The sequence below is a fragment of the Lonchura striata genome, chromosome 2 (genome assembly GCF_050655825.1).
Source record: "Lonchura striata isolate lonStrDom1 chromosome 2, ASM5065582v1, whole genome shotgun sequence".
In the NCBI taxonomy this organism is placed as follows: domain Eukaryota; kingdom Metazoa; phylum Chordata; class Aves; order Passeriformes; family Estrildidae; genus Lonchura; species Lonchura striata.
In genome coordinates, this window is record NC_140704.1 from 83,336,507 (window position 1) to 83,354,971 (window position 18,465).

At 39.4% G+C, this 18,465-nt stretch overlaps 1 protein-coding gene across 7 annotated transcripts; it reads right to left on the reverse strand.

Annotated features, from left to right (window-relative positions):
• Nucleotides 1-4,824: 4,824 nt before the first annotated feature.
• OTULIN (OTU deubiquitinase with linear linkage specificity) lies at nucleotides 4,825-17,891 on the reverse strand. Of its 7 annotated transcripts, none has more exons than XM_085571687.1 (9): nucleotides 17,749-17,804; nucleotides 16,653-16,844; nucleotides 15,938-16,267; nucleotides 13,396-13,469; nucleotides 12,484-12,578; nucleotides 11,207-11,350; nucleotides 8,817-8,942; nucleotides 7,541-7,810; nucleotides 4,825-6,304 (listed from the first exon to the last, which is right to left on the reverse strand). In XM_085571687.1, exons 3-9 carry the CDS (start codon nucleotides 16,018-16,020, stop codon nucleotides 6,110-6,112), a joined length of 987 nt encoding a protein of 328 aa, XP_085427813.1. In that variant the 5' UTR covers nucleotides 16,021-16,267; nucleotides 16,653-16,844; nucleotides 17,749-17,804; the 3' UTR covers nucleotides 4,825-6,109. The 7 variants fall into 7 exon arrangements, with proteins under 7 accessions (XP_085427813.1, XP_085427814.1, XP_021384615.3 ...); XM_085571688.1 differs by having other exon boundaries at nucleotides 17,612-17,779; XM_021528940.3 differs by lacking the exon at nucleotides 16,653-16,844 and having other exon boundaries at nucleotides 17,749-17,891.
• Between the last annotated feature and the right edge of the window lie 574 nt (nucleotides 17,892-18,465).

An 18,465-nucleotide genomic window follows, 5' to 3' on the forward strand; every position in this document is an offset into this window, starting at 1 on the left:
CTGCTAAAGGTCTACAGCATCTGTGCTGCTGGGGGAAGACCTATTCCACACCAAGAAAAAGGGCTTCTTACTGCAGACAGGTAAAAAAATACTGACAGAAGCAGAGGTATGGCACTAAGGGAGCAGAAGCCTCACCATCGCCTGTAAATGACACTTCTGAATGTGTTGAATGACCACAGCAAACACTCTCCCAGTCTCTGTGACATGCATAGGAGGAAAAACAAAGCCTGAGTGCTGCTTGACAGCCCAGGAGAAAGCCGAGCAGCAGTTATCAACTCTCTACAATGGCTGTTCTGCAGCTGTGAAAAATGGGCCTCCTTCCTCCAGTGCCTCATGAGCAGACATTTTCCTGCAGCTGGAGCCAGTGCTCCCAAACTTACAGCCAGAATAGATTGCTCTGTGCTGAGCCCACCTACCATATGCAGGTGGTAAATTCCCACATCCTCCAGTGCAGCATTCCTTTAAAGAACAAGGGGTTTTGGTGGCAAGCCCCACCAATAACAGTCCCAGCAGTGCAATAGGATGCCTTCCCAACTGCAGTTCTTACACCTTCTCTCCTAGCTCCTCAAACTTCACACCATTATCTCCTTTGAATTTTCCATGCTGTTGTTTTATATATTTCTGGGAAGGCAGACACACCAGAGTGAGCATCCATGAGATGGGGTGTTGGGAGATTGTATTGATACCTGGACCTTACAAACGAGGTGACTGTTGAAACTATCACAGATTTGCTTTAAACATCCCTAAGCACTGCTCCAGTTCATTTTTCCTTTTCTTTTTTTTAAAAATAATGTTTCTAGCTACCTGCTAAGTTCTACAATGAACTATTTTGTGTAATTTACAGGGGTTTTATGTTTGCAACATATGTTTGATGAGTCAAAATGCAGAACATCTGAGGAAGGGAACTTTAAAGGTCTCATTAGCAAATGGACACCATGGAACCACTTGGTTGTCTAAAAGCAATGTTAATATTAGATACCAAAAGCTAGCACACAAGAGTCATGTGCCATTCCCTGGGGTAATATCTGCAGGAGGTGCAGGAGGCCAGTGATCCTCTGAGTGTGTGTTTGCTTGGGAGGGTCTTTGGAGGCCTGAATGGAAGATGAGAGTCTGAGGCTCACAGGAGACAGCTTTTCTTGCCACTGTGGAAATGCTATTTAAACAAGGGAAATAAACTATTAATTCACTGAAATTTGGTGAGTTTCTTGCTGTTGTAGTTGTAAACACTCCCTTTCCTCTGCTTTCAACCCTATTGGCCAAGCAGCTTGACAATAACCCCTGAGAAGAAATTTTATTGGTTTTTCTGTCTCCCTTTTGAATATAAACTCAGAAGACATGCTCAGGTAAGAGAACAGAAACTGCTCTAAACTGCTGCTTGATGGCTTCCTGAAAGGAAAACAATCCTCCAAAATGCAAATGTACTCATGATGCAGTTCACTGGCACAGAAGCTGAAGTTTGGCAGCAAGAGATTAACCTGCCTAGGAGGGGCAAGAAGCAAGCTCTTACTTTCAGCTCTGCAGAACCACTCCTTGAGCAAAACACCACATCTTCTGTATAAAACAAAGGCAAAAATGCAATACTGGAAAAATATTTAATGTAGAGGGCCTGGAAAGAGTTTAAGTGAAATGGACACATTTTGCAGGTTTATGCCCCATTCTGTACATCCTCCTTGCCCAATGTAATTTATTACTTCTCTTACTGTTTATACAAAACCAAAAAATTCTTACAATGCAGAATACATTCAGAAAGAGTAATGACAACAGTAATAGTTCAGCAAGTAGTCCACCTCAAAATATATAGCCTATTCAGTTTTACACTGAGTATGTCTTTCAGCTAGAAATTATTTTTATCATCTCATTAAAAGCAGTACAGGCAATAATGTTTTTCAAGGTATTTTAAATCTTTGTAAGTATCTCGGCTACAACTGGAGTTTTTTCCCCTCTATAATAAGGACAATGAAAATAAATTACGCTTTGTGCACCTTCAACTACAGTTGGAAACTAACAGTTTTCTACATCTTAAAAGTTATTTGATTTACTGTTGGATGATGTGAGAATCCAACCTCACCATTTCTCACCATACATTATTTTTGACACTACAAAGCCTCATGTTTGTGAAGCAGGAATAAGTTATACCAGAACCACTGCTCAGGATTCGCTGTGACAGAATTATTTAATCTGTGAAGACTCACATGCCTCAATACATCCCATGAAGGTTTGCATGAATACATAAACAAAACCAGATACTCAGCAGCCAAAGAGAGGGCTTGCTACAAATTTCAACTCCTACTAGCAGATTCTTATTCAAGGTGTAAAACAGATGAACTGTTTGATATTCAAAAAGCTAAAAATGTAAAGGCATGAAAAATCTCAAGTTTCTTATCACTTCATTTCACAGTGTTCCACATCTTCAAATGTCTTTCACCTCCCTATGCACTAAGAACTTCAACTTATACATCCTGTCATGCAAGTCTCTAAGGCTGATGCTGCTAAACCGTGGTCTTTTGAGATCACTGCATCACAAGCAAAGATCAGTACATAACTAGGTCACAAGGCAAAGCATTTTGGCCACACCGTATTTCCTCAGCACGGTCGGTGTTTGTGTATCATCACCACGCTCTGTAAGTGTGGCATCGCCACGGTGAAGTGAGAAGCCAGCAGAAATCCCGGCTGTGCCTCGGCAGGGAAGGGCTGCGGGTGCCACCAGCCGGGCGGTGGGGGCTTCAGGGACACCTGGTGACAGAGGGACAGGAGGGTACGCTCGCCCTGCGCCACTGCGGGGCCCGGCTGAGGGGCTCCCGGGCTCCCCCGCAAAACCACTCCGAGTCGGGCAGCTGTGGGCCAGAACTGAACATTTCCAGCGAAAGGTCTGTGAAACGCCACGGCTAAATTCTGTCCCAGTCCAGCGAGCCACCAGATGTTGCAGAAGTATCTGATTCTAGAAAGGTTAAGAGAGATGGGGAGAGGAAAGTACCCACCGTGTTCAGCCTACATAAAAACATAATTTCAATAAAATGAGGGATTGGGTTTTTTCAATTTAAAATATTGTATTTTTCAGACTGACATGCACATGCAGAGGCCACGTACCACACAGCCCAAAGGAAATTTATCCCATCAAAATCTTGTAGGCAGGTGCCTAAAAACACTATCCCAAACCCTACAATTCCAAGAAGAGTCAAATTGGGCAAACTATCCCCTAGAGGCGACAGCTGGTGATCACATTCAGTGTGCCCCCCCCCTTCCTCAGCATGCCAAAGTAACCTCCCAACAGCCCTGATAAATCAATCTTTAGTCAGTACTGACCAGTTCTTCAGTGGTTCAGTACATTTTAGGATGGTATTTTTGCCATCCCTAGGAGTTGTGAATAGAAGAGAATTTTATCAGCATCTAGGCAGAAATGAGTGCTCTGAGGAAAGGGGACTAGAGAGATGCCTTCTTTGGGAGGCTTCTACCATGATGAAATTCCTGCTTCACTTTCAACTCTGTGGAATTAATATTTCTTTTCCATTTCTGAAAGCCTGAAGTTCTCCTCAAGAAATTAATAAATGGACATATTCTTTGACTATGTCTGGCTTGGAGCACATTAGTCAGTGTCATAGCACAAATATTCATTGCAGCCAGCTGGAGAACATGGCTCCTGTCATCTTCCAGCATTAAGCAAAAAAGGGAGCATTCATGAAGAACATTTGGCCACCTTCAGACATTCTTGATGCTGTCCTGCCAGCTAGCATAGTAGGAAAACAAATAGCAAGTAACTCCAGAAGAAAACAAGATGCAGGAGCGGCACAACCAACACTATTTATATACCAGGGACACAAGATTACAAGTTGAGCCCTGCACTCCATACACAGTGCAAGAGCTCTCTCTTCCTTCACTTCCTTCAACATCTACACAGTTCTCTGACTACATCTGCCACCCAGGTGAGACAGAAGTTCCCACATTGCTCTCCAGTTTCCTTAACTAGTTCTGGATGAGAGGGCTGTTACTGTTACACAGAAATACTGTTGGCCAAGAGCTGGCCAAGCTTTGGCTTAGCTGTCTGAATAAAGGCACAGTCCTGAACCAAACACCAGGTCTTGGTGAGCTCTCACAGAACTCCATCAGGCTTCTCTGAGCCGCACCCAGCCCGAGCTTAGATAGATTGTCTGCTGCAGCGCCAGGCACACTTTATAACTTACTAGGAAACAGGATAAAAGCAAAATAAAATCTTGGTAGACAGCAGAAACTTTTAGCAAAAAACACATGTGACTTAAGCACCTTGTGCCCAGTCCCACCTTTCCAGTTCAAGACACAAGCCAATTATGTGAATTGTTTCCACCCCTAATGGCTACAAACTCAGCCCCTAAAAAGCCTCTGCTTTAGAGGTTTTTGTCATACTACTACTTTACATGTGTGACAATATCTTTTCAAAGAGGTGTTGTCTCAAGAACATTATCACAATTCAATAATTTTAGTTAATTAAATCATAACTACAACTTTTCTATCAGAGTTATGAGTTGCACAAGTTAATTTATTTTTCATCCTCTTCAGCTTTTCTTGGATAACATAAATTCAGGGAATTACTTGGTTTTGCTGCCTGTGCAAGCAGCCAATAATTATTTCTTTTACATACATTACTATACTTCACAGCTTTCAAGAACAAACTAACTTCAAAAAAAGGTGAAATATTAAAAATATAAAGTATAGGCCACAAAACAAGAAACAAAGTCCTGCCAGATGAATTTACTAAATTTTTTATTCCCCTGTAGCTCCCAGAAATTTTCAGTAACAAAGTAATTGATTTAGAAAGCAACGAAAATATGACAAATAGAATACATGACAGGCCTCATTCACATGTTTAATTTATTTAGAACATAGTGAGTAAACATTTTCATTGTGTATATTACCTTCCACAATAATAGTTAACAAATTAATTTCAACTAGAACAAAAGAATTTTGCACGCCACTTTCTCCAGAATATTCAAATGAAAAGTTTTTATAACCTTACCCCATTTACATATGAAGGCCTTCTAAGTGACCTGTGTATGACCAGCATTTCAGTTAAATCAGCTTTCACTCTCTTGTTCCAAAAGTCATCTGTGGGACATACTTCTACTTGAACCTAAAAGCTGAATGCTTCATTAATTATTTTTTAAGGACTTGTCAGCACTTCCAGCATTTGATACATTCTATATTCTTTCAGTTTTAAAGCATAATGAATAACTAAGCAGAAACAGAACCTCTCATATCTCCACTCTTGGGAGGAGTAAGCTGCACCAAAAGTTTATTTCCATCTACTGCACTCCCTGGACAAACTAAAATCCTCATGTTCTCCAGAGAAGCTGCCAGAGAGGATTAACACTACAGGAGCAATAACATGAAAGACATGGAAGTTAACAGGCATGTGGCAACGTCCTATCAGCTGTCATAATTTAAGTGGGAATTCTGTGTAGTCTTTGACTTTGTGACAGACTATCCAACAGCTTTTATACTTAACACATTTACCACGTCCCTCTTGGGTTGAAAGGGGAAGAGCAGCTCATTTTCAATGTAACAGACAACTGGCTTCTAAATAAGAGACACTTACGTAGGAAAAAAAACCCCAAAGCATTAGAAAACATTAAGTACCATCTTTCTTATAGCATAAACCATGGCAGGCATTAAATTCCAGCTGCAAAAGAATTGTATTACTTCCTGAGACCAAATTTTGTATAAATGGCTTCTAAGCACTATTACAAAGATCTGCCAAGACACTGCCACCTTACTTTCCCAGAAATTTCAATTGTAATTATTTTGCAGAGTAAAAAGTTACCTCATGTTTTACCATGGAGCCTCACTAAAAGAAATAAAATTAATAAATCTATAGTTTTGGCAATTCTGTTCAGAGTAAGTCCTTCCAAAAAAAGGACTGCAGAAGCTTCCATTTTTTTTAAAGGAAAACAAAGCCATGCTTGCCAAACATTTACTGTTAAGATAGTACGTATTTGATACTTTATTTCAGATGTCAACTTCCAAAACACAGATTTCAAGTTGTTGATTTAGTCACATGGATTTTGCCATTGTCCTGTTTCAAAATAGAATGGGAAACCTCCATTAGCAGCACAAGGTTGTCTGCCAAACAATCACTTATTCAGAGCATTGTCTCTTGGCACATTCTGACTGGAATATTATAATGTCTGTCATCTTCAGTTATGAGAGTCACCACAGGCCAGTCCTCCTCCGGGTCATTGGGGTAAAGTGTGATGAACTCATCAGTGCTGTACTTATAGAGTCGGTACACTTGGATGGTATACTGCAGAGCATAAGCAAGGAGAAACATTTCCACCTACATTGGAAACAACAAATATTTGCATAAAATTCAACATAACCTTCTACAAGATTTCCCTCATAAAAATGTTAAACTAATACCTATCAGATGTAATTTTTCAAAAACAAAAATTGTGAAGTGAGAAGTCCTATACATGAGCATCTCTCATTCTCTCATCTCCATCATACCCCTCTATGATACCATGCATTTAACAACAAAGTCCGCAAATCCACAATGGCCCAATAATAAAATAATCCTAAAGAAAAACTGCTTTACACAGTGTCCTACTGCTGCAAGCAGGTAGGAAAGACATTCTCTTGCATCAGTGTTCATCCTGTTAAGTCACTTAAAACCAGACAAGAGCAGGTTTCAGACAATGATCCTTTCACTCTTACAGGGTACTTTGAAGTTTCCAACCAAACAAAAAGTAAATGGAAAGCCCTTACAAAGCCTGTCGACAGGAGAAGAAAGTCAGAAAAATAAGCTGTAAAAAGCTTCTACTTCTTCTACTACAGTGACAAGCATATCCTGTTCTAAATAACAATTTACAAATAATCTTACTGAAATAAACAAATATAGGCAGGACAAAAAAACTGTCAACATAACTTCTTGACTAAACTGTGCAGCAAAAAAGTCACCAATAAATCACTCATTTTCACAGAAACAGCAAACTGTCTTATCTGTACTGCAGTTGTCCGATTTTTAAGATAAGAAACAAAACCAAAACATAATACTTCCATGCTTCTAGTATCTACAATTAAGTTGTGAACTTCATTGCAGTGTCCCGTTTGTAATGAATTCAATGGGATCTTTCTAAATAGATGTTTCCAAAACCTTTCAGTCTATTCCGCTCATTAACTACTGCTTGTTTTGGTTTGGGGCTTTTTTGTAATATGTGTACCATTTATGCCACGTATAAAACACTAACTTCCATTAGCTTATCAGAATTCACCCATGTATGTGCTACACATGGTATTCATAATTTGAGTATTAGCTTTTATTGTGATATTTTTTAAAAAGCTAACAGCTAAGAGATCCATACAAGTGTTCTATTAATAGCAAACCCTATTTCCAAAGAATGCTACCTGCCAGTCACCAGACAAAAATGTAGTGTTTCAGAGGAGGTCCTTTATGACTCTCACTACAAGCAAGCAGTTCTAACCCATTCTTCCCAACAAAAGCTGAGAAATTTCTTAAAGCACTTGAAACTGAAAACTCAAACAGGAAAATACCTTAAGAACAACCTATCCTTACTTGTTCAAGGCCTCCACTGTGACCAATATGATTCAAGTGATTATGCATTAACTGACAAGGGTTGCTGGATGTATCCCGCGCAAACAGGAGCCAGGAGAAGACAGGCACTCTCTTTCCATTTTTATCGGCATTGTATAATTCAATGGCAGTGTTAAGCATCAAAAATTTCAGTGCTTCATAAAGACTATACTCCTCCTCTTCGTTTTTAAACAATTTATCACAAGCTTCTTGTTTCTCCAGAGGACCCTTTATTTCACTTATATTCTTCCACTAAAAAAAAAACAAAAAAAACAAAAAAAAACCAAAAAAACATCAGACACAACACAAATCAACAGCCATCACACTGCAAGAAATGCAAAAAGCCATTTGTGAGTTGCAAGATGCTCAGCACACGCACTCAGAATTTAACTTATATTTCCACAACTGTACCCCAATCAAAGTCAGGCTGACTAGTCTGATTTTGCTTAAATCGATACATAAGCAAAGCAAAAGGAAGGGGTGCTAGAAATTGCTGCAAAGTGGCAGAACAAATATTGTTGTGGGACAATACACATTAAGGTAATAAATAACTTTTTAGTTTCCTGCACCATAAAGCCTACATACTGCGTATTCTTTACATTTCTGTTACTCAAAATGTGTATTTCATTCCAACCCTCAAACTGCTGAATGAAGTATTCCAAATATTCTTGAAAGCCTTCATAAAGAGAATTTGCATTCACAGTAAGAAAGGAACAACTGAAGAGTTTTTTTAATAGGTTCCAGACTTCCAAGAGGGAGAAAGCATGGGGCTAGGTAATATAGTATGAATACTTAGGGGCACAGTCATGTTCTTGTGACCTGAAATAAATGTATAAAAATGGAACAAAAACTACACCTTTGAAATTACTTCAGTGTTGTTTGTTTTTCTTTCCTTAATCTCATCCAGATACCAAAAGGATTTGTCTGCAGTATACATAATTCCTTCAAATAAATACAAGAAATAATAGAGGCAGAAAGCTTCTCTGTTATATTAATTTTTTCATTGAAATCTGTCTAATTAATAGTGTTCTGCAGAGCTGCTTGCAAATGTAATTCCAGCATCAGGCTACTGCACGTAGTAAAAGACCAGATGCCTCTCACATATCTGAACAGATATTCTTGATTTTTTTGCAATATACATACAGAAAAGGAACTTTCACTACTGAAAGCATCCTTATGTTAAATTCTCCACATTCAAAAATCTTTGTCACTTTTCTTATTTGCAAGTGACCAAAGAATATACAAATACTTTTCCAACCTTCTTCCTTAGAAGCATTAAATAATCTTTTATTTCATCCTTTATTTCTCCCATCCTCTTGCCAGGTTTCTGTCTGAGCTGCCACTGCTTGATCCAGTCATACTCGCTCAGCAAGTTTTCAGGAAGCTGGAAGTTGAGAGAATAAAAGTCAGCTTAAACTAAAGGTCTGGAAAGGAAAAGCCATCACCTGCATATTTTATATATTTTAACAGTTTTCACCTTAAATTAGTACCTCATATATCCTTCTGAACAGATATCATAGTAAGATGATCACAACCAAACACAAGTGGCTGTTTATAACATTTGTTGGGTAACAGTAAGAATACTGGTCTATTACTACTTCCAGATCTAACACATAAGGACTGAAAAAAATTACCAACCAAGTTACTCATGCCTTCTTTTTTATTTGTTGTTTTATTTTGTTTTGAAGTTTTGTTTGTTTGTTTTTAATTAAAACACTCCCCCAACAGCAGATAGATGACAGTGACTTTGTTTGAAAGTGTTCCTGACCCAACAGAAGAGAAAATGACATTCATCAGATCATCCTGAAGTCCTGGTGGACAACAAACTACTTTGTCCAGAACAAACAAAAAAAACATTTCCTTTTCAAGAAGCACAATTCAAACACTCTGGGACAGGATTTTTATTAAAGAATAAAACAACTTGGGAATTTGCTGATGCATCAAATAATGTTTTAGCCTCAGAACTGCCTCTTTTACTGCTCACGTGCTACACCTGTTCAGGTCAGAGCGTTTACACCTCCCTTGGAGGACATCCTGGCAGTTGCATGTCCAGTTTTGTACCTTCATCTATTAACCCATCTTACTGCTAGAACTGGAAGAGCAACTTAGGTCTTACAATGGAGTAAATACTTGGCTAGAGTAGCACTTATGCCATCAGCCACCACCAGTCCATTTCCAGTTTACCAGGACTCCAAAGTAATAATGTGTTCTCTTTAGTGGCAGCCAAGTATGTGCCAGAGGCACAGATTCTCCCACCCAGCCTGTCATCCTGCACACATAGAACTAAATAATCAAAAATTATATGTCAGTAACTTCTACAACTACAAATATGCATGTAATCACCGTTTTAAATTAACAACAAGAAAAAACCCAAAAACCCTGTTATATTTGTACTGCCAGCTGTCAGTATACACATTACTCTTATGTGCCTTCTGCTTTGATGCATAACAATTTATCATTTCAGTTTATTTTGTAAGCATACACCCTTTTAAAAAAATGTTAATTATCATATGATATTTTCCTCTGTGAATCAGTAGCAAAAAAAAAAAAAAAAGAACATCATCAAAAACTTCAGTAAAAAAAGAAGATCATTAAAAATTTTAAAAAAGTTTGCTCTTTAAAGGATCATTGGGAAACTATGTTCTTTAGTCTGATAATGTGGAAATGGTTGAGAGCTGAAAGAATGTGTTTTTTACAAAAAGGAAACCATTTTGCAATGTACTTGCTGTAAAACATCTCACAGAACTATTTTCATCAGTAATTACAAAAACATAATCACAAGATGTTTACTTAAAAATTACAGTAGCCAGAATGAGAAATTTTCAGTTGTCCTCTAAAGTGATGCAAAAAGGTAGTAAGGGCAGTGTGACTCTACTCCGACTGCTACCATACACACAGAGTCTGCATCAGACATTCACCATTTACATTTCAAGCAGCATCCTGACAACTGGAACCTTACTCTTCTCAAGTGCCTCAATTTTGTATCTGCAGCTTCTTACATGTTTTTTCCATCTTTACCAATACCATCAAATGGACTTTGTTGAGACAAAAAAAATTCTAGAAAATTGTTCTTCTACTGGCAGGGGAATACCTTGCTTTTCTCATACATCAGTGCTCCACAAGAACTGTTCTTTATGGTTGGAGTTGCTCTCACACTTATTTTAAGCACCATTTAAGACACAGGTAATTACACATTCTGCAAAGCCTACAGCATCCAATTTGCTATTCCACTTTCTAGAGAAAACATAGACATTATAATTTTGAAAAGCTAGGGTTTTCTCAAATGTTAGAATAAATTGTATTTTTTTGTTATTATCAGCTGTCTTGTGGAAAATCTCTTACTGCCACATTATAGGCAGTAAGAAGAAACCAAGAGAGGAAGATAAAGACAGACAAGTGACATTCCAGTAAGCACTACAGTAACATTTATATCCATTACAAAATGGAAACCAAGGGCATCTGGACTCAATTCCAAGTTGAATGAATCACTGTGCACAAACAGTAATCTTGAACATTATAACTTCTCAGTTCAGGGGATATTGACAAGTGAGCATATGCATTATATAACAAGAGAAATGAAATAATAAAATTATCAAATAGGTTAGACCCAATATTAGTCTATTGTCAGAAGATCAGTTTGACACGTACCATAGTAAAATCCTCACTCTGCAGCCACCTTGGTAACTGGGTAGCTTGGCTTAAGGCCTGGAAAAGAGTTGCTCTGAAAGCACAATAGTTATCACCTCGTATTCTCCTAATAGATGCAAACTTCTGGGCAACTGCTTCATATCCCTAGAAAAACACAAAATCCAAAGAACAGGAAATCATTAATAAAACATTTTAAGGTCACACCCTGTTAACATAAGAGGTATTAGAATATTATCATCCACATACTAATGCTATTAAAACAAAAACCAAACATGACCTACTACCCCTTTTGGAAGTTCAAATGCTTTTAGGTCACAAATTATACCCTAAAAAAACCAACTTAGTTCTGCTAAAAAACAAACAAGAAACTGAAGAAATCTAATAGATAACTGTTTGAGGTATTTGTTTGATGACAGAACATACACATCACTGAAATATGGCTCACCTATATTCCAAAAAAATATCCAACATACACACACATCATGCTTAAAAGAAATTTGAGCACTAATTGATGCTACTTACCCCAAACATGGCACATGTAGTTTGTTTCTGCCTCAGGGTAAGTTTGTGTTTACGCTGAAATATCTTGACACTTGCCTGAGCACATTTGTTCCCTTCCTGCTCTTCCCATACTCATAGTTGTAGCAGAAGCCACAATGTCAAAATGCAGCTTCTGTAGCTCAACTACTCTGGCAAGCGCCCATGTCCTGTATGTCCATACTTCTCACAGTAATCTCTCCAGGGAGGAATGGGGAGTTTTTGACTTTTGTAAGGTATCTTTATGTTTACTCATACGTATCACTAAATTTCTCAAGCAACAAAACAACTTTATTTTCTACCATTCTTGGTAAGATTAATATAAAAAATAGTTAGAAAACTGGTAAAAATCTCAGGAAAAAAATTTTAAAACCCATGCAATTCACCACTTTTAATTACTTGCCTTCCACCCAAGAATTTGGTAACCTGCTTTGCACTTTAACAGTCCACAAAATTAGCAATTTATGTCCATAAACAAAATATAAAACTTCAATTGAAAACAATAAAAAAGGACAGTATTAATCAAAACCCTAAATTATCAGCAAGTAGCTTTGCTAAAAACATGTTTGAAATAAGCACGAAGAAAAGCATCTGCCAGCTGTAAACCACTCCTAAGACCTCACTCACAATGTAAAACACTACTACTGCATTTCCTATCTTAAAAGACTGAGTGCATAGGAAATCATGTAGCAGACAAAAACCAAGAGCCTAATGAAATTCAACAAAAATAGAACTGCTACCTTTCTCATCCTTTTTGCTGCTGGTGTATTTCCTCTCCATTCCTTCCTGCAATACTCCATGATGTCCATTTCAGGTGAAACACTTAATTTATATTCTGTCAAAACAGAACATGCAACATGTTGCATGCAACAGAACCTTATAAAACTGAAGAAGGTAGAAAGCCCATCAAATTTATAACCACACTATCACTTTAAAATAACTTCAGTGCCAAATGAAACTGGCAGCACAACCTGTAGCTACCAAGTAATTATTGCTGTGGGAGGGGATAGAATCTGTTTGTTCTGAAAATTATGCGTGAAGAAAAATTATGATGTAGTTCAACAAGATAGGGAACACTCTGCTCCTCCCTTCTGCAAAAAAAATTAATTGGCAAAGATGAGAAATTAGTAAAGTACTCCTCATTTTCTTAGCAATGAGAAAAATATTGACAAAAGTTTCTCTTCTTCATACAGCAGCTAGACTGTAAGGGAGAAAGATGACAGATCTTTCTCAGTAAGTCAGAAAGAAGAGATGCAGTTTTGCCTTGGAATCCCAACAACCTTCAATCCAAAACCAGGTTGTACTGAGGCTATCAAGGCATGCCAGCAACAGATGCTGATAAGATGACTATGACTGAGTAATTTTCAAGCACAACACTTGTAATGTAGATTATGTAACTGCTTTCCAAAGAAGTCACATTCACTCGAAGTAACTAAGAAACAAAGGGAATGATATATTAAGAGCAACTAATTTTCCAGAGAATTGATGTTTTTTGAATCAAACAGTACAATGTACTCAGGCATAAGGAACTGATATTGAACATACATCTGTGCACAGAAGTCCCTGGAGGAGAGAGCGTCAGGACATCACACATTGGTGCTACAGTGAGTTGCAATACTGTATTTGAAACTTCACACAAAGTTTGATAGTACCTGATGAGTTTGTTTCACTAAGTAGCATTTTCTCTCTCTCTATTTCTTCTTCATCACGATACATGTCCTCCTCGCTGCAATAAAAATCAACACATACCTCAAGTAACAGCACAAATCCTACTCTCCTCTTCAACTTCTTCCCATTTTTACAACTGAGGAAAGTATTTTAGTCTTTCTACCATTTCTTTCAACTCAATTTGCTTTCCATCTTACCCATTTTCATAGAACCAACATTAGTTCTCAAAAATAGAGAAATGTTTAGAAAACCCTCTTAGCTGCTCCCCTCCAGTATCTGTCACAAGGTTGGTAATAAATCATTGCCTGAATTTCTCTTCTGTGTTTGAATGGATACTCCAGTCCCTTTGTATTTCTACATTTTACAGTTTAAATTGGCAAAAGAAACAAGCCAACATGTCTATTTACTGCACATATGAATAATGTGCCTATGCATGCAGCTAAGAACACATCACCCAACAGGGCTTTGTATCTACACACCACTGGGACTGACAAACCCAACTCGTGCTGAGCAGAATATATGACAGAATACAATGAAAAGCGGCCAACTACCTGCATTTAGTTTGAATGTTACTAAATCTAAAGAGAACTTCCACCATGGTCCAAACTGCAGCTTACAGGCTAGCTGAAATCCAGAGAAACATTTCTTCCTCAAATAATATGGGCTTTTTGGCCAAGGTACATTGTCAAGTACCTGCATCTGAGCATATAATACAACATTCCGAAGTCAGTTATGACCATGAGAGAGGAAATTATGCCCTACAAGAATACTGCATAGACCATCATCTGCAGCTTGTATGGGAACATTACTGCTGAAAACAGAGGTCCATACAACGTTCAAAAAACTGACTGCAAATTGCACATTCCATTCCCCAGAGGCATTTGTCATATAATTACATCTAACAAATAAACTTCTAAAAAATATTCACAGCTTCACAATTAAAATACTTTAAAAAAACTTATGTCACCAGCCATATTAGTACCATTTAGGCATAGCACTAAAATAAGTTTACATTGGAAGTCTGTTTTTCAAAGGAAAGTATATAAGCAGAAAAAGGCTGCAAGGTTATTGCTAACTGCCCACTACTAATTAGTAGCTTCTAATCTACTCCTCAAGAACACCCCAAATCCAAACCACAGTTTGCCTCCAAAAGACTAGGAAGAAATTAAGACACATCTTACACCTCTAAGAGAGGACAAGCAATTAGGAAGACAGTGAGAAAGAGTTTAATGTAGCCAGATGGTAACTGGATTACTTTCATTAAACTTGAAAGGACAGACTACTCAATGATGGCTTTGTATTTCTTTTTCTTTATGTCCAAACCAGCTTACTCAAACCATCTGTGTATATCTCCCTTGAGAACAAAAAGTCTTTAGTATAAAGAGCAATGTAGCTTAATACCAGGAAACTCATCTACTGGGCTGTCATACAAAATTAGTTAAGTTTTTACTCAAGTGTTCAAGTAGCTGCATGAAATTGCATTTTTAACAACACTAAATAATCATTAATTAAAAGAGAAACAACAAATATAGTAGGTATCAAACAAAGTATTATCTGTCGAGAAGAAACATATAAAGATTTGTTTCAAGTCCATATTTGTGTTACACTATGATGCTGGACAAAGCCTAATTTCTCAGCAGAAATTAGGCTTTGTCCATTAAGGACATTAAGGTTTGTGAAGACTTTGAAGAATACATAATAACCTTGAAAATAACTATGATGAAAACCATACAGCTTGGTATGTGACAGCAGCAATCTCTAGTTTATCTTCTGTACAAGCCAAGTATCTAAAATATAAAGCACCAACCGCCCCCTCTGAGCATGAAGAAACCTGCTGCTACAAGGGATCCCACAGGGAGAGAAATTGTGTCAGGGCAAGGAAATTTTTCCTCTGCAATACAGCCTTGAATAAATTCAGCAAAGATGCAGAAAGAGAAGAAGTGCTCAACTGACTAAGCCAGTGAGATCAAGAAAGAGGAAGTTTGGTGTAAAGGAAGCAGTGTAATGTCCCTTCTGCAGATATTATGAAACCACCTTCTTTCTGGGAGTTGGCAAAACAGAAGCAGCCACAGACTGAGACCATGACAGATTAACATCCAGAGTAAACAAGGTACTGCAATTCAAGAGAATTGTTTCGAAATCCAGGTAGGCAAGAGGTGCAATCCATCTGCACAGGCACTCTCATTCCAGAGATGAAAGTGTATCATAACATTGTTGTAGCACAGAAATCTGTGGAAACAAAAGCCTTTCTCCATTAATGTTCAAATAAATATTTCTAAAAATATACTGAAAAAGTAAGAAAAAGAACAGTGAAAAAGAATGATTAAATGAAAACATGTGTGCACAAAAGAAATAAACAGTGCAAGAAGTTGCATGTAAATACTTTAATTATTGAACTAGTTAATGGGATTTTCCTGAACCAAAAATACCAAGGGAAAAAAACCCATAAATTTACCTTCATGAACAGAAAGTACCCTCCCTTTCTACAGGAAAATTGTTAATATATTTTAAAAAATTAATCCTTACCTCTCCTCAGATGACTCTATTGCTGAATGATTACCAGACACAGGTACATACAGCTCACAGTTTCTGGATGCATCCTGATCCATCACAACAGATTTAATCACATCTATCTTTTCAGGTCTCCCACTTATTCTGTATACACAGTCTTGTCTTATTTCTGATGCAGTTTGCTCTTTCTGGTCTGCAGGTGCATTTGCTGAGCCAAGTTCCTCAGAAGCAACACCAACTTCACCTTTATGCTTTACCAGCTGTGTGGAAACACTCTCGTTTTTCTCTTCTGCACCTACAGAAAGGCTGGTTGGTTCCGTCAGACACCCTTGAAGATTATCCTGGCTTTGAAGAATGAAGAAATATATGAAGAGTTTCTCTCCCAGAACAAAAGATATGTTTCAGGAAAATTAAAATATTTTAAGAGTTACATTATATTTTGAGAATTCAGAGGGTACATAAATTATTCAAAACCAGGAAGAAAATCCAGAACAGTTTAGTAAAATAAGACCACATCCAAACTATTTTCTAACTTACTCCCCTGACCATCATTTCTTACCAAGGCTAAGCTGTGTCAGTTCCTCAAACATAACCTGCACAAGAATTAGTGCTCTGATTAAACACCTGCTGCCTGCTATCCTTGGGGTGCACAATCACCAAAAACCCCAAGGATTAACAGAAATTTTAAACAAGTTTCGGTCCTGCAAGTAAATAGTTTTTACAAACTTACCTGGTGCTCTGTGAAACATCCACTGCACCAGGATCATTGCTTAGTGCAAAAATTTCCAATCTTTGTGTCTTCCAATACGATCAAGGTACCAAGATAGGATGTCTACAATCCATTTAGCAAGCTCTCCAAAGGTTTAGGATATGGCCACATAGAAAATTTTCAGAGATATTTATCTTGAGTTTACATATAATCCTGCCCAAAAGTTGTAAGTTATGGGTTGCTTGATAGTTGTCACATTAATGTTTTAGACAATTAGTGGCTACCCAGGCCAGCCACCTCAGAACTCACAAACTTAACATCCACCCTATAAACTTTAAAACTGCACAACACATTTCTATTTCTAGGTTAAACCCTCCCACCTGAAAAATATCTTTGCTTACTAGTGTTATAGCCCCTTGGCACCCGAGCCCTGACACGTACCAAGCTGTCTCATAGCACAGATCTATGGACCAGAGTTCACAGAACCGCAGAGTGGCCTGTGCTGGAAGGCACTGTGAAGGGCACTCAGATCCAATCCCCCTGCTGTGGGCACGGACACCTTGCACTAGACCAGAGTGCTCAGAGCCCTGCACACCTCCCAGGATGGAGCATTCACAGCTTCTCTCGCAATCTTGTTCCAGCGCCTCACCAATCTCACAGTACAGAATTCCTTCCTAATGTCTAATCCAAAACTACTCCTTTCCAGCTGGAATCCTTCCCCCTTGTCCTGGTCCCTACCCACCCTTATAAAAAGTTCCTCTTCATATTTCTTGTAGGCTCCCTTCAGGTACTGGAAGGCCAAAACTCACTCCAAACCCTTCTTTTCTGCAGTCTGAACAGCCCCAGCTGTCTCACATTTCCTCACAGAAGAGAAGCTCCAACCCCATAATCAACTTCGTGGCCCTGCTCGTTCCTACAGCTTGCTGTCCTTCCTGTGCTGGCAGCCCGGAGCTGGAGCAGCACTGCAGGCGGGGCCTCACCGAAGCGGGGCCGAGGAGCAGAACGCCCTCCCTGGACACCGCGGACCGCGCTGCTTTTGGGCAGAGTCGCACTCCACGACCAGGTTTCTCCCGTCCCCGCTCATCAGGGAAGGCAGCGCAGCCCAGGGAGGCCTCACCTTTCCGCCGCGCTCCGGCCCGCCCGGCACCGCTCCGCCCCGCCCCGCCGAGCCCCGGCGGCCGCCGCTGGGCCCGGCCCCAGGGGAGGGCGCGGGGCCGGGCCCGGCCGTCGCCGCTCGCCGCTCATGTCGGCGGGGCTCCGGGCCAGGCCGGCAGCGGCAGCGCGGGCCCCGGCCCCGGCCCCGGCCCCGGCTCCTCAGCCACTCCCGTCCCGCCGGAACCGGCACGCGCCGCGCCCCTGGGAAGGGCGGCCCCGGCGGGGCCCGCGGCCGGCGGGAGCGGCACCGACTGCGCCGGGAGTGACACAGGGAAGTGACCCGCCGCTCCTCCACAAGGCGGAAGACAAGAATAAGTTCTCGTTAACAGAGCAGGCGGTGAAAATAAGAGTTGCTTTCCGGCTGCCACACGTTTCGTGCAAGTGGAGGTGCTCTAAGAATGCAAAGCGTGTGTGTGTTTGTGTTTGTGTTTGTTTGGAGTTCATAAGGAGCTTGCCAGAGGCTGGAAGGCTCTTCTGGGAGCAAAGAGATGCATCACCACATTGCTGATACATCTTTATGAAACTCCAGGCAGAAGAGAAGCGCACACAGAGAGTAGATGAAAAGCTTTTAAAAATTCCATTATACTGAAATATGCCCATTATTAAAAAAAAAAAAAAAACCAAACACCAAAAAAAAAACCCAAAAAAAACCCCACCACAACAACAACCCAAAAACCCC

What these genes read in the sequence shown, in the direction of transcription:
- OTULIN (XM_021528940.3), bottom strand. Translation starts at nt 17,876, where the DNA reads ATGAGCGGCGAGCGGCGACGGCCGGGCCCGGCCCCGCGCCCTCCCCTG. An exon ending in TAGTGAAACAAACTCATCAG is followed by an intron (nt 12,579 to 13,395) that starts GTACTATCAAAC and finishes CTGTTTTGACAG; the next exon opens with AATATAAATTAAGTGTTTCA. An exon ending in TAATGCTTCTAAGGAAGAAG is followed by an intron (nt 7,811 to 8,816) that starts GTTGGAAAAGTA and finishes TTTTTTTTTTAG; the next exon opens with TGGAAGAATATAAGTGAAAT.